Below are 16026 nucleotides of genomic sequence, written 5' to 3'. Positions count from 1 at the left end.
TGCCCTTGTTAATCTGGCTTTCAATGTGTATGAATCTGATGGGGAAGAACCCCAATCTGTTAAGCAAGCTGTTAAATCTAAATTCTAAGAACAATGGCATAAAGCCATGAAGGAGGAAATGCATTCTCTGCTTGTTAATCATACTTGGATTCTTGTACCTTTGCCTCCTGGTGCTTTTGTGGTAGATTGCAGGTGGCATTATAAATTGAAAAATGAAGTGGAGGGCCTTAGGTACAAGGCTAGATTAGTGGCAAAAGGTTTTACCCAACAAGAGGGGGTAGATTACACATAGATTTTTGCCCCTGTTGTTAAATTTACCACTGTGAGATTAATGCTTGCCTTATGTGCTCATTTTAATTGGAAATTAAAACAGATGGATGTTAAGACTGCCTTCTTGCATGGTGACTTAGATAAATCTATTTACATGAAACAGCCTGAAGGTTTTGTTGATCCCAAGTTTCCTAATCATGTTTGTTTGTTGAAAAAGGCCCTGTATGGTCTGAAGCAATCTCCCAGGCAATGGAACATCAAGTTCAGTAATTGTATGCATAAGTTAGGTTTTGTGAGAAGTACCTTTGATGCATGCTTGTATATGAAAGATCTTGATTCTGTTCCTGTGTTTCTTTTACTATATGTGGATGATATGCTGATCATGGGACCTTGTTTGAAAACCATTAAGGTTGTGCAATCTTCTTTAAGTGATAATTTTGACATGAAAGATCTAGGGGATGCTCAAAAAATTCTTGGCATATGCATTGAGAGAGATAGGAAAACTTGTTCTCTTGTTCTGCATCAGGAACCTTATGTGTATAAAGTGTTGAAGAAACTTAACATGTTTGATGCTAAACCTGCCTTTGTTCCCCTTGCTGCTCATTTTATATTGAGTAAAGATTTGTGCCCTAAGTCTCAGCTTGATATTGATGCCATGAAGAAAGTCCCTTATGCTAATGCTATTGGATCAGTGATGTACTTGATGGTTAGCACTAGGCCTGATATTGCCTATGCTGTGTCTTGCCTTAGTAGATATATGGCAAATCCTGGTTCTGTTCATTGGGAGGCTTTGAAGTGTCTTCTGAGATATCTTAAGCACACTGCCAAGTATGGGCTGTGTTACTCTAAATGTGATGGTGGTGTTTTACTAACTGGTTTTGTGGGTTCCAACTATGCTAATGAAAGGGATAAGAGGAAGTCAACTACCTCCTATGTGTTTACTGTGTGCAGGTCATGTGTTAGTTGGAAGTCACAGCTGCAGCATATAGTGGCTTTGTCTACTACTGAGTCAGAATATATTGCTATCACTGAGGCAATGAAAGAAGTTGTTTGGTTAAAGGGAGTTCTCTCTGAACTTAAGACAAAACATATTGATGTGAGATTTCATTACATTAGAGACATTTTGTTGAAAAAGGTGAAATTTTTCTTCAAAAGGTGCACACTGACAAAAACCCTGCTGATATGGGAACTAAATGCTTACCTGTTGATAAACTGCTCACTTGCATTAGGATTTTGCATTTTGATTGTGGTTAGCATGTGCATGTCCCGGGGGTAATTCCTAGTTGACTCTGTGAGCCTTGGCTCTATGAGATCACTGGGCCTGAAAGACCTACAAGACCAGTTGATTAGCCATTTGGTGATCTTCTTGTGATCTTGTTAGGCAATGCTTTGGTTATTTCCTTGACTAATCAGTTTTATGCTCTCTGTGTCAGGAACTAACCTTGTGGGTAATGATGAGAAATGCCTTAGCCTTTAGCCCATGATTGGTTTCCTAGAATAAGAGTCCAAGGTGGAGTATGTTGAATATATGTGGACTATTATTGCTTGGGCCTGATTTAATTTGTGTCTGGGCCTTTTATCCATTCTTTGGACTTGGCCCAGAAGCCCAGTTGCTTCCCCTTCTCACCAGATGCTGCCACGTGCCTCTTCACTTGGATCCTGCTTCCTGACCGTTGGATTAAGGGTTTGTGGGATGTGTTTGTTTATGTGAGATGTGAGCCGGTTGTGTGTTCTCTCATTCGATAAACTCTCTCTCTCTCTCTCTCTACTCTCTGACTCTCTGTCTTCTCTCTACATCTCCGATTGCTTCTCCGGTTGATTCCTTGAGATTATTCGCCATTCTTGTGTGAATATTCGAGTGCTGAGTTGTTTGGAAGGCAACTGCTTCGGTTGCTTGTGGTGTGAGAACTAGGGTTTCTGTTCTGAGGTGGTTTAAGTGAGCTAATCCGGTGCGAAGGGGCTGTGTGGTGAAGGTATTGACGGTGCGTGGGTAGACTCCAGTCGATTCATCGGTGCTCCCTTGGATTTGGTTCTAGTTGAATAGATCTGGGCTATGTGGTGGGCTCTGAGCCATATTCTGTGATCTATTTTGTTTCACTTTGCTTTCTCTTGTTAGTTGTTGTTTGAGATCCGCAAGGATCTTGTGTTGTTATACTAACAATCTTCTTGAGTGTGTAGGTGTATCAAGAAGTCAAGATTACTCAAGAACCCTAGCTAGAACTAGTTACTGTAATTGTAATAGTTGTGAGGGATTCTCCTTTGTAATCTGTTGTACATATCAGTCGCGTGGTTGGAGTTTGACTGAGCTCCCTTAATGAAGAACAAAGAGGTATTGATAATTAGTGAATCCGCACCTAATCTGATCCCTACAGTAATCAACTCCATTACATTCAACTCTTTATTTGGAATTCAATTCTACGTTAATAACAAAAGTAAATAATATATACTGTATTAAATTATATTTGACTAATCTAAATTGATTTCTTCCTTTCTAGAATATTATAGTTTTGATTATCTCTTTCAATCACGCGTATTCTCTTCATTCCACCACTCTCCTCAAGTTTAGTATCTATTTTTTCAATACAGGACTAGCCATGATATTCACTTTGATAAATAGTTTATGCTCATATTCAGAAGTTTTTCAATTTTCGTTAATACTTACGCTTGTATCATGTATTCTTCATTTTTTTTAGGATCAGTTCAAGGAACTTCTACAATGTCATTGATAGGAATGTTAGTTTAGCCCGACCACAATATGTTGGCCCAAACACGATATGTCGGCCCGATTAACCCCCTAAATGTTTAGGGTTAGAGCCAAAAATTCATAGCCCGGTTAGGAATCGGGCTAATTGGGTTAGCTCAAATGGGCTAGGCGGGCTAGGTCTCAAATACTCTCTTCTATTTTTTTTATTGATGACTGTCCTTGCGTATCTTAGATATATTTTATAGTTCTCCAACCGGTCATTGCTTGGTATGCATTGGATTTTAGCCGAGGGATCTCTTTTGTTTAATTGAGATCACGCATGGGTGCTGATACATCAAATTTTGTGCAGCAATGTGTGCAAAGTCTTAGAAGATACAAACATTGAAAAAGCCAACCAGCAATAGACAGTCTATATGATGTGTACCTCGTATGCTCGCCACGATCTCGTGACACTTCTCTGAACAAATTATCCTTTCGTCGTCGGCAGGATTTGATATACTTATAGTAGATTGAAGATAATGAATCTGCCATGACATTAGCTCCAATTTGAGACATATATTTAGAAGATAATTCTTCAATTAGATGGATATGAATTCGACGTGAAATAATATGGATGATGGAATCAAAGTGAATAACGCCACATTCGAATATAAAAGTTCGATTAATAAGTCGATAATCTATTCGAAGAAGAGCACAATTCTACAAGAACTCCGAATATGAGAAACCAAGAGAAAAGCTCAAGAACACGTTAAATTTATTTTCAATAATCCGCCTGCCTTTTTCTCATGTAACGACACGCCTTTAGTAGGCAAAAATATGGTATACCAAATCTAACAAATCCTCCTACTTAAATACTTCATCCGTCCCACAATAACAATCTTATTTTTCTATTTTCGTTCGTCCCATAATAAAAGTCTTCATTCACTTTTACCATAAATGGTAAGTAGACATCATATTCCACCAACTTATTTCACTCATATTTTATTATAAAACTATTATATATAAGTGGGACTCACATTTCACCAACTTATGCATATGACTCATATTATTAAACAGAGAGAGTAACTACTACTAATAAATACTATATACTTCCTAATTATAGTATGCAAAGCAACAGTAAGTTAAAACTCACCTCTACCGAATACAAGAATAAAAGTAATATACAACTAAATCTTTGATAACAGTCATATTTTCCATGTCCCAATATTAGACCATATATCCAATTTATATGGCAAGATTCATGAACACATCTCCAACCTCTTTTCAGGAGTACATAAAATAGCCGATAGTTACGGACAATTTTCCCTCCACTTCTTCACGCTTCCGCCAAATCAAGACCTCAGCCCATTCCATTCTAGCTATTTTCGAACGTTTCTTCGGGCTTGAAGTGAGGATCACATCAGACTATCTTCCAAATAGCAGGTAGATGAAAACTCAGTCCCTCCATTCTCGATTTGTGAACGTTGTTTTAAAGCAGTAATATATTTATTGCTGCGGTCGAGGAGTCTTTCACTTAATCAAATTTTTATCTGTGACTATTTTCTTTAAGTATTGATCAATAAATTTATATAAATTATTATTTGAGGATTAAAAAATATGGATTAATATTACAGACGGAATTTTTCGGCATTATATAATGACAGAATAATAAATGTCCCATAACATTTTTAAGACAATGATATAGTGACGTTATTTGCCGATGGTAATCCGACAGTAAAATTTTTTGTGACAGACAAAATCAGATATACTACTTATTAGTAATCTTTAGTAAAGCTTTAATGCACTCAGGTTTGTCTTACAAGTTGATGCAACTTCATCTCACGTGAATACAAATGGTTCGCATTTCATATTGAAATAAATAAAAGCAAAAGATTGTAGAACATGGATTATAAACAAATATTTCCACCCCACATTGAAAAATGATGGCATTATGTTGTAAAATGATTCTATAAAACAGTCACCACGTTAATATTTTTTTGTAAGTGTATGTTTACCAATTTATGGACCCAAGATCAACTCTCGGTGTGGGGCCATTGTGAAATTTTGGTATAACACAGTCATTTGTCTAATTAAAAATAAAATATTTTCTTTTATGGATTGTTTCATTCTAAATCCAATTTTCCTAAAATGAAAATAATATCATTTTCATTTTTACTTTTTCTTTTTATTTTTTTTTTCTTCATTAACTCACAAAACAACACTACATAAAAACTTATGTCGAAAATCAAATATTTTATATTTATTGAACGGCGGGAGTATATTTTTAATCAAAAATACGAAAATTGTTCCGACCATTGGCCATTTCACGGCCAAACCGACTGTTTATTTGGTCCACACCAGTGGGATAGTTCGGTGGTTTGTATGTGCAATGCGTTAATTCGCAGCCCTATAAGTCAAATATTGCATTAATTGATATATAATAATATTGTAGGGATCAGATCGACAGGATTCACTAATTACCGGGGCCTTTTTTGCTATTATACGGTTACTGAAATGACTAATCTCGGAAGATACAAGCCGAAATACAAAAGAAGAGTACAATACTACAGATTACTAAGAAGTACAAGGTATTGAAAGAAAATCATATCTGCATCGGACTTCTAGTTATACCTCAGCGCCACCTGCACATTAAGTAACCGAGTCAATAAAACAAGAACAAGATCCTTTCAGATCTAAATGAATACAAAGTACATAAGACAAGCTAGAAGATTAGGATATGGCTCAGGTTGCACACGCAACGTCACAGGGCCAAAGACCTCCACTATCTTTACCAACAAGTCACAAGAGAGCACCGTGAGACCAATCGAACCCAAACCCTAGGTATCCACCGAAACCAACGAATCACCTCACAAACACACAGCCTGAGACTCAAGAAGTACAAGGTACTGAAAGAAAATCCTATCTGCATCAGACTTCTAGCTATACCTCAGCGTCACCTGCACATTGAGTAACCGAGTCAATAAAACAAGAACAAGATCCTTTCGGATCTAAATGAATACTAAGTACAAAAGACAAGCTAGAATATTAGGATATGACTCAGGTTGCACACGCAAACTTCACAGGGGCAAAGACCTCCACTATCTTCACCAACAAGTCACAAGGGAGCACCGTGAAACCAATAGAACCCAAACTCTAGGAATCCACCGAAAATACCAACGAATCACCTCACAAACACATAGCTTGAGACTCAAGAAGTCATGGATCTCGCAGATCTCAATGAATCACCCGAAGACATTCTCCTTGGAACTAATCTGAACTGAACCGTTCAATCTTTGACCAAAGCAACTGATCAACACAGGAGTTGACAGATCCTCACTCAGAACTCACAAAGAGAAGAGAAGAGAAGGAGAGACCGGAGAACATCATCGGTGAAGATCAAAGCAGAGAGAGAGATAGAGAGAAGCGGAGAGAAAACCACTGAAGAAAGAGAAAGAGTATCGAATAATCTGGAAGAGAGAGTGAGTCACAAGACTTATCTCAGTGAAGAAACACACTCACATAGTTAGAGGTGCCCACGGTTCCGGAACCATCGGTCCGATTTTGGAAATTGCCAAACTGAAATCGAACCGCGAGGGTGTTTCGCGGTTATGGTTCTGGTTCTAAAACCGACGGTTTCTGTTTTGGTTCCGAACCGATGGTTTTCTGGTGGTTTTTCAGGGTTCTGAACCGCCGGTTTTCTGCACTTCCGGCTTGGTTTCACGATTTTCAAGCGGTTTTTCACCTGGAATCGCCCGAAACCGGCGGTTCCGGCACTATTTATGTTCAAAAAATTTTAAACTTGAACCAAACCACGGTTCAAAAATTGACGGTTTCAGTTAGGATAAATTCTCATGGTTTCGGTTTTAACTGCCGGTTCGGTAAACCTTGGGCAGGTCTACACGCATCCAACAGCTACAGGTCACGATCTTTATTTTGATCAAAGATCTTCGTTTTTTGCTATAGAAAGTAACATATAATTTTGGTTGTATAAGATATTTTAGTCAAGTGAAAATTTTAAAATAAATAATGAAAACAATTTAAATAAGGATCGGTTGCTAGAAAACCATCAAAGTTTTAGAGTTTGTATACTAGAAATCACATTTCAAGTGATTGAATACCGTAAAACTCTTATTTTATTTTCCAAGGAATAAAACAGATTGTTTTTGTCATAATTTTGTTATGTTTTACATTTAATGAATATTGATTGCATGTTTAAATGTATAAGTAAACTTAACAAAGTCTAAGTCTTTGTTTTAGTAGACCGGTTGTGGGCGTCGTCTACTTTAAGGTAACACGGTCAGTCCTAAACAAAGAAAAAGAAGAATTTCACGACCTAGATGGAATTAGACTATCTATCGTGAAAGGTTGTAATGTCAGTCCGCATTTTCTAAGTCTTACTAAAATAAGATGACATTGGTGTGGTAAAGCACTGAACGGATCTAACAGCAAGACGAGTCTTTACGCTATCTACTGAAAGGCGAGGTCTTGATAAATATTTGTTTCTTAATCAATATAGGTTAGCATTGAGCATACGGTATTGATTATGCATTACTTTGACTTATCAAATGGTGCGGGTTTTTCGTAACCAAATAATCCCGATATATTGGGTTGTGGTGATTAATATCTAGCGGTGCTAGGATTGCTATTATGTTGAATAATGCACGAGGTGAGTCTCGTTTGATAATGTCCTCAAGGGGAGCGTGAAACAAGGTTTTATTATTCAGAACCTAGCTAGTTGGAGTTTGATTACTCTATGAATAATAAATAAGTGTTTCATGTTAAGTTCATTCTTGAAATTTATAAGAAGTTAATTAATTAAGTCCATAGTAGGAATTAATTAATTAATGGACATTTTTATCTTAAGCTCAGGAAATGAAAGTTAAAACGGAAACCTGGATTACTTATAATTTCGGATTTGGATGGGGAGAGTTCAATATTACTTCTGTAGTGGGTGCTCGTAATATTCCAATTAAAGCTTGTATTAAATTGTGGGTTCAATATAATTAGTAAAAAATAAATTGGGTGAGTCCTTATCCAAAATCTTCCATAGATCCCTGTCTGGGCCCAAAAAGGAACTTAATATAAATAGGAGAATAAAGGAGACAGAAATAAAACAATTTTATTTCTTAAAATTTTTGTCCCCCCCCCCCTATAGTGGTGGTTGAAATTTTCTCCTCCTCCGTGGAGTGGATTCTTTTTCTGTCTCTTTTATTTAAGTCCTAGTATTCCGGTAAGATCAGCCCACACTGATATTGGAGTACAGTTCGAGAACCAGAGAGAAGATCTGTGGTCTAGTATTCAAAGTATCATGCGGGGAAGTCGCTAGCCATCGTCGATTCTTTGGAGAATCAACAAGGTATTATTTCTGCTCCGTACAAAAGCATGTTTTACGTTTCAATTATACCTAAAGCATAATTAATTCAAGTTATGAGCATGATACATGTGATAATTACGCGAATAGAATTTGTCTAAATAATCTGCTAAATAGATCTGATTATTAGTGATTTATTTGTTTGATTTATCGAACGCTTCCGCTGCCAGTTCCTTCACAAAGTTGGTCAAATTATTGGTCAATCTCATAACTTTAAAAATGAACGATTATATCATGAATTTAATATTTTTCCAATTGTCTCATAATATCATATTTTAGGGAAACTAAGTATGATGTCACTAGAAAAACAACAATTTAATGGAAGAAATTTTTTATCAATAATTCATATTTGCCCATAGATAGCCGGTGGATTATCAACGGAAAAATTATCGTCGGTAATTTACATGTCAGTTAATTTTTTTATTGACGGACTACAGTTATTCTGTTGGCCTTTCCGTCGACAACATTGTTTATCGTTTGTTATTACCGAGAACTATCCATTGTTGGTAGACGGTAATGATATCGGTAAACCACCTTTTTTTGTAGTGTGTGGCAAAAAGAAAATATTATGTCGATAAAATATTCGGCAACTTAAACAGCTTCGTTTAACAAACTTAATCACTCACGTCTGTAATTTTTACATACTCCTTTTTACACAAAAAAATCTATCTCATTTTGCTATTTTGGATGTCCACAAAAAATAGTCTCATTTCTAAAAATGGAATTTTTTTCTCTCATACTTTACCTATATTTTTAAAACCTCTCTCATACTGTAACTACTTTTTCTTTCTCTCTCTTATTTTACCTATCTTTTCTCATCTTTTTCTCTTATTTTACCGATTTATCATTAAAATTCATATTGTCGATAAATAGGACTAATATTTGAATTATATGTGAAATGGCTAATATTTAACTTGTCTTCAGGAACCCTAAAGAAAATTTAGCAAATACGAGGGTCTATCAATTATATTCTAAATTTTAAAAATTATCCATAGACACATACGGTTTGGGTCAATAATTTTACCTCATGTCATAATTTCAACTTTTTCACATAATCAAAAAATCGGATAATATATCAATGAAACACAAACCAAGTCCACTCAATTTCAAAATAAAAAAACAAGTGCCAAAAATACAACAGCTTGGAAACTTTAAACATACATAACAAGGTGAGTCTCTCACACACACAAATCAAGCACACTAGATAGAGTGTAGTTAAACACTCTTATTGTCATTATTAAATAGTAAAACATATCTATCTCCATTGTAGAGTTGGAAATGACACCATTAATTCAAGGTTGGGCAAGGTGGTGAGTCTCAATAGATTTGGTGAGGTCAATGAACAATGAGAGAATAGAAATGGGATGCTCCACATCTTCATTAAGCTTCTCGTATTCCATGGTGCATGTCACCAAATCAATGCCATTATTTGTCTCTACGTGGATAGTAATAATCAAATCTTTATAAAGCTCCATCAAGTCCCCTTCAATCACCTTAAATTGAATTAGTTTTTTCTCTTCATCAATCAATTGGATCACTTCTTTTGCTTTCTTCACCTTTCCATCTGCACGTCACACACAATGTTTTAATCTTTATTGTTAGGATTCCTTATACTTACTCCGTTTCAGTCCCACAAAAGAAGTCCTATTTGGTTTGAGAATTGATTTAAAAAATGTAACGAAAAGTAGATTTAATAAGTTAGTAAAATGTGGGTCTCACTCACTAATATATTATTAGTTTTATAATAAAATGCAAGAGGAATAAGTTGGTAGAGTGTGGGCCTACTTACCATTTATAGTAAAAATGAAATACGATTATTATCGAATGGACAGAAATGGCAAATATAAGACTTTTATTATGGAACGAAGAGAGTAGGTGTGAAATGGTACATAGTTCATTACTAAGTTGACGTGGGGTTAAAAAAGCTATAAAAATTTGGTCATTTTATCTGAAATTTATAGTATGTATATTGTGAATAAATAAAGATGCACATGGAATTTTAATACTAGCTTATTATATATGATGTTGTAGCAGAGACACATAAATACATACCATGTATGTATTCCCAGCATATGATAGAACCAATATGACCAAATTCACCCTCGTGAAGATCACATCCTTTTACTATTTCAGGGCTAATTTTGGAAATATCATGCGGTTTGTGCCTGAAAAGTTCATGGAATACATCTCCACCAGCTTTGAACTCTATTGCTGCAACCAATTTCCCATGTAATCCCATCCCAACTAATTTGATTATCAATATATTATAAATTTAATTGAAGTATAGAGAATGGTACAAAGATATTCTTTGCAATCTTCCCTTTATATAGGCAATGCTCCCGGATGGTTATTATCCCAATTGTAATATTTTAGTCTAAGTTTCACAATTTTATTCCTTTTATAATTTATAAAAACATATTAATTTTTATATTTGGACTGGGCACATGGCTAAAGGGGTCCTTGTAAAGTTTATTTTATTATTTTATACTTGCTATTCATAATTTTATAATTATTTTATTAATTACTGATCATTAGCTTCAACACGCCAGATCTATATTAATGCATGGATGAGATACGCATACATTTTTAAATCTTTAAATCTATATTTATTCCTCGATTTTATTTATAAAAAATTAATCATCATTCTGCACATATCTCTGTAATTTTTTAAATATTTAAATCTATATTTATTAATCAATTTATTTATAAAAAATTAATCAATCATTCTCCCCATATGTCTCGATTTGATACAGAATGATTATTTAGTCTTTTAGAACTAAATTGATAGAAAATAGAATGTAGAATGACATTTATCTGTCTTTTTAAAAATTGAATTGATGGACAATAGAATGCTGAATACAAAAGACTAATGGAAACAATAAAAGACAGAAAGAAATAATAAAAATTATATTATGTATCGTATTATGTTCGGTAATCAACTCCATTACATCCAACTCTTTATTTGGAATTCAATTCTACATTAATAAGGAAAGTAAAAAATACATACTGAATTATATTTGATTAATCTAAATTGATTTCTTCCTTTTTAGAATGGACGTTAATTATAATTTTGATTATTTCCTTCAATCACTATTGTTCTCTTCGTTCCAACACCCTCCTCAAGTTGAGTAACGATTTTTTTTCATTACTTAACTAGCCATGATATTCAGTCTGATAAATAGTTTATACTCATATTCAAGAATTATTCAATTTTCATTGATACCTTATGCTATTATCATGGAGTTCATTCTTTACTGAAAGTTTAGCATCAGTTCAAGGAACTTCTACAATGTCATTGATAGGGAATAGGGATGTTAGTTTAGCCCGAACTCGATGTTGGCCCAATGAACCCCCTAAATGTTTAGGGTTAGAGCCAAAAAAACATAACCCGGTAAGGAATCGGACTAATTGGGTCAGCCCAAACGGGCTAGGCGGGCTAGGTCTCAAATACTCTCTTCTAAGTATTTTTTTGTTGATGACTGTGTTTGCGTGTCTTAAATATATTTTATAGTACTCCAACCGGTGATTGCTTATTATGTAATGGATTTTAGCCGCGGGATCTCTTTTGTTTAATTGAGATAACACATGGGTGTTGATACATCAAATTTTGTGCAGGAATGGATAGTTGTTGCACGTGTCCACAATAAGAAGGAAGAAATAGTATCATTTGATGTGTGCAAAGTCTTAGAAGATACAAACATTGATAAAGCCAACCAGCAATAGACAGTCTATATGATGCGTGCCTTGTAAGCTCGCCACGATCTCGTGACACTTCTATGAACAAATTATCCTCTGTCGTCGACAGGGTTTGAGATACTTGTTGTAAATTGAAGATAATGACATTCCTCCAATTTGAGAATTATATTTAGGAAGATGATTTTGCAATATGATGGATATGAATTCGACAGGGAATATGGGGATGATGGGATCAAAGTGAATGACGCCACAATCGAATGTGAAAGTTCGATCGATAAGTCGATAATCTATTCGAAGACGAGAACGATGCTACAAGAATTAGGAATAGGAGAAACCAAGAGCAAAGCTCAAGAACACGTTAAACTATAATTTCAATAATCTGCCTCCATTTCTAATATGCAAAGAAACCTAAGTTAAACTCTCTTTTAATTTATACTCCCTCCGTCCTTAGTAGAGGTATTTCTTTTCGGCACGGAATTTAAGAAAAAATATTTTAAATAAGTTAAGTAAAAGGAAAATAAGGTAGAAAGGAAAAAGGTACAAAGATGAGGAGAGAGTAAAGTAAGAGAAAGTAAAGTATTTTTTGCCAAAAAATGAAATGACTCAGCTATAGCGGGACAATCCGAAAAGGAATACAACTCAGCTACAGAGGGACGGTGGGAGTACATGAATAAAATAATACTCCCTCCGTCCCCAAAGAATATACACTTTGGGTTCGACATTGGTTTTAATGCAAATTTGGTAAAGTAAGAGAGGGGTAGGGGGAAAAAGTAACTAAAGTATTGTTAGTGGAGAATGAATGTCATCTTTTTTGAAAGAAAAAAAAAATTCTATAATTAGAAAGTTCATATTCTTGTAGAACGGACTAAAAAGTAAAGAATGAATATTCTTATAGGACGGAGTGAGTATAACTAAATCTTTGATAATAGTCACATATATATTTTCAATGCTAATCCCAATACCATATCTACAATTTATATGGCAAGATTCATGAACACATCTCTAACCTCTTTTTTATTTATTTAAACACATCTCTAACCTCTTTTCTATATATAATTGACGATAGTTATGGACAATTTTCCCTCCACTTCTCCAGGCTTCGGCCGCCAACTTGCATACTACCATCCCACGTGAATACAGCAGATTTGCATTTCATATTGAAAAAAATAAAAGCAAAAGATTTTAGAATATGGGATTATAAACAAATATTTCCACCCTACGGCCTACACTGAAAAACGATGGCATAATATTGTAAAATGATTCCAAAAAAAAGTCACCACGTAAATTGTTTTAGTGTATGTTTTACCAATTTATTTATGGGCGGCCCAAGATCAACTCCAGTGTGGGGCCATTGTAAATTTTGGTTGTAAATTTTGGTATCATGTATTTCCTAAGCGTTATTTTTAGATTGTCTTATTAAAAATAAATAAAAATTCAAAATAAAAGAACATTTCTACTTTTAACTTTTTTATTTATTCTCACTTTGTTAACTCACAAAATAACAATATATAAAATCTTATTTTAAAAACCAAATATTTTATATCGATTGGGATGGTGGGAATATTTTATTAAATCAAAAATACAAAAACTATTCCGACCATTGGCCATTTCACAGCCAAACCGGCTGTTTTTTTGGTCCATCACCAATGGGATACTTCGGTGCAACGCACTGATTCGCAGCCTAAGTCAAATATTGCATCAATCTATATATAATAATAATAATATAATATTGGTTCAAATTTCTAATCATCTTTTGCATCTACACCGTAGCAAGCCCCGCCTCCGTCAATTCCTTTGATCATACTTCCAAATGAAATATTTAACGCGTTAGCTACACCCTTATTTTCGAGTTGTATTTGGAGAAGAGATACTCTTTGGACCACACTATTTAATAACTAATGTCAATTTTTTATAAATGATCATTAAAAGTTTTTTATAACTATAAAGTTTTTATATAACAAATTTCCAAGTTTAACCATTATTAAGTTAATTATACAATAAAGTTTTATATTATTACTATTTTCTACATGTATTAAGTTACATATTGAGTCACTTTGTTTACCATTTAAAGAGTCATTTTGTCATTTTTGGTTGTCCACGATTTATAAAATCATTTGTTTATTCAACTTTTAATATGTGAACCTCACATTTCACTGATTTTTTTACATTCACAATCTATTATAAAACTAATACTAATAATGGGTCTCACATTCCACCCACTTTCTCCCTTTCATTTTCTTCACAAAGTCAAACAATTTCTTAAAATCCGTGCCGAGTCAAAATGACTTTTAATATGATGCACAGAGGGAGTATTAAATTTTATTTTGATGATAAATATTATTAAAATAATTACTTTAGGAGTGAAATATTTAAAAGATTAACAAATTTTGCAACTCGATTCGAGATCAAAATGCATATTAATTCACTAAATATAGTTTCTTGTCTAGCCAATTCTTCTTCTAAAAGTTTGTACTCTTATAACAGTAACAGATGAAGATTTTATGAGCCATATGGTACATAAAGATAAGTTATAGTATCATACAAATAATAGAACAACCACACCTTATATTACACAAGAGCATAAAGAGCATTAACCTTAAAAAAACACACACAATCAAATGGAAGGGCATACATCTTCCATCTATAGTACCTTGTGAAGACAAAGCACCACCACATTTCCCTCTCTTTCCTCACTCTTTAATTCTCCCCTCTTGGTGGAATAAACACCCATCTTAACACAATGGCTTATTCATTATTATAAATCACACATTATTCAACACTAGAAAATACAATTAACAAGCTAGAGTGAAAGGATCACTCATGGCTTGCCAAAGTGATGATCTTCGATGTCTTTGGTGATGTCGATGAAGTACGAGAGCATCGACATCGGATGCTCCACATCATCATTGCGCATCTCGTACTCCAACGTCCACGTCACCAAGTCGATGTCGCCCTTGGTCTCGACGTGGATGGTTATGTCGAATGTTTTGTAGAGTTCCAACAAGTCGGATCCCTCCAACATCTCATATTCAATCAGCTTCTTCTCTTCATCCATCACCCGAATTACTTGCTTCGCCTTCTTCTCTTTCCCTTCTGTTTGATCAAATTCACAAAGCCATGTTGATTAGATATTAAAGTGTATTAATTAGTGAAAATAATGAAATAGTACTAATAAGAGGATGTCACGCGGCTACAGGGGACTTACCGTGGGTGTACCTCCAGCAGATGATGGCACCAACTTGACCAAATTGCCCCTGGATGAGATCACAGCCTTGGACCCTAATAGGGCTAGCTTTGGAAAGATGCTCTGGTTTGTGCTTGAAAAGTTCATGGAAGACATCTCCACCAGCTTTGAATTCTATTGCTGCAACCAATTTTCCATGCAACCCCATTTTCACTATAATATTTAATGTATATAAGCAAAAGAGTGGAGAGAATGGTAGATAGAGCTACCCTCAATCTTCACTTAATTATATAGGCGAGGCTCACGTCTCATGATTAATTTACTCGAACCTAATTTTATTTTATAGTGTTTTTTATTTATTTTAGTATACTGTTCAACAATTAAATTCAAAATTCTCTCCGTTTTAATGAAATGAGACATTTATTGGCAGACGGACGAAAAAGGAAAAATGAGACATTTAATGGTGAATGGAGGGAGTACTTCACCTCCCATAAAAATAAATATTTTAAATAAACATATATTTTAATATACAAATGGTAAGGTAGATGAGAGATATAGAGAAAATATGATAAATATTGAGTCCTACCTTATTCGAAAGAAAAAAAATCACTAGTAGTAAAAATAAATATGAGCTATTTTTAATGCACTGATATTAATAAAAATAATATCTATTTTTGTGAGACGTGGTATATAAATATATTGCACTAGATAGGATTTCCTCCTTCTCACTCTAAGTATATATTTTCTTTTTTGGGATGTCTCACTTTAAATCACACATTTTTAATTATAGAAACATCACTCTTATCTACTTTTTCCTTCTCT

The 16026-nt window shown here is 34.3% G+C and overlaps 2 protein-coding genes across 2 annotated transcripts; both read right to left on the bottom strand.

Annotated features, from left to right (window-relative positions):
* Window positions 1-9376: 9376 nt before the first annotated feature.
* Window positions 9377-10603, bottom strand: LOC125185417 (kirola-like). The gene is made up of 2 exons (XM_048081940.1): window positions 10377-10603; window positions 9377-9888 (listed from the first exon to the last, which is right to left on the bottom strand). The coding sequence occupies exons 1-2, from the start codon at window positions 10561-10563 to the stop codon at window positions 9617-9619; spliced, it is 459 nt and encodes a 152-aa protein (XP_047937897.1). The 5' UTR covers window positions 10564-10603; the 3' UTR covers window positions 9377-9616.
* Window positions 10604-14534: 3931 nt separating this feature from the next.
* On the bottom strand, window positions 14535-15475 carry LOC125220097 (kirola-like). The gene is made up of 2 exons (XM_048122232.1): window positions 15226-15475; window positions 14535-15113 (listed from the first exon to the last, which is right to left on the bottom strand). The coding sequence occupies exons 1-2, from the start codon at window positions 15410-15412 to the stop codon at window positions 14839-14841; spliced, it is 462 nt and encodes a 153-aa protein (XP_047978189.1). The 5' UTR covers window positions 15413-15475; the 3' UTR covers window positions 14535-14838.
* Between the last annotated feature and the right edge of the window lie 551 nt (window positions 15476-16026).

The sequence above is a fragment of the Salvia hispanica genome, chromosome 4 (assembly GCF_023119035.1).
Source record: "Salvia hispanica cultivar TCC Black 2014 chromosome 4, UniMelb_Shisp_WGS_1.0, whole genome shotgun sequence".
In the NCBI taxonomy this organism is placed as follows: Eukaryota; Viridiplantae; Streptophyta; class Magnoliopsida; order Lamiales; family Lamiaceae; genus Salvia; species Salvia hispanica.
Note: the sequence above shows the minus strand (reverse complement) of the source record. Positions and strands in the feature narration are given on the sequence as shown.

Excerpts from the sequence above, each read along its gene's own strand:
- LOC125185417 (XM_048081940.1), bottom strand. The coding sequence starts at position 10,563 with ATGGGATTACATGGGAAATTGGTTGCAGCAATAGAGTTCAAAGCTGGT. Across the intron at positions 9,889-10,376 it reads ATGCTGGGAATACATACATG|ATGGAAAGGTGAAGAAAGCA; the intron begins GTATGTATTTAT and ends TGTGACGTGCAG.
- LOC125220097 (XM_048122232.1), bottom strand. The coding sequence starts at position 15,412 with ATGGGGTTGCATGGAAAATTGGTTGCAGCAATAGAATTCAAAGCTGGT. Across the intron at positions 15,114-15,225 it reads CTGCTGGAGGTACACCCACG|AAGGGAAAGAGAAGAAGGCG; the intron begins GTAAGTCCCCTG and ends TTGATCAAACAG.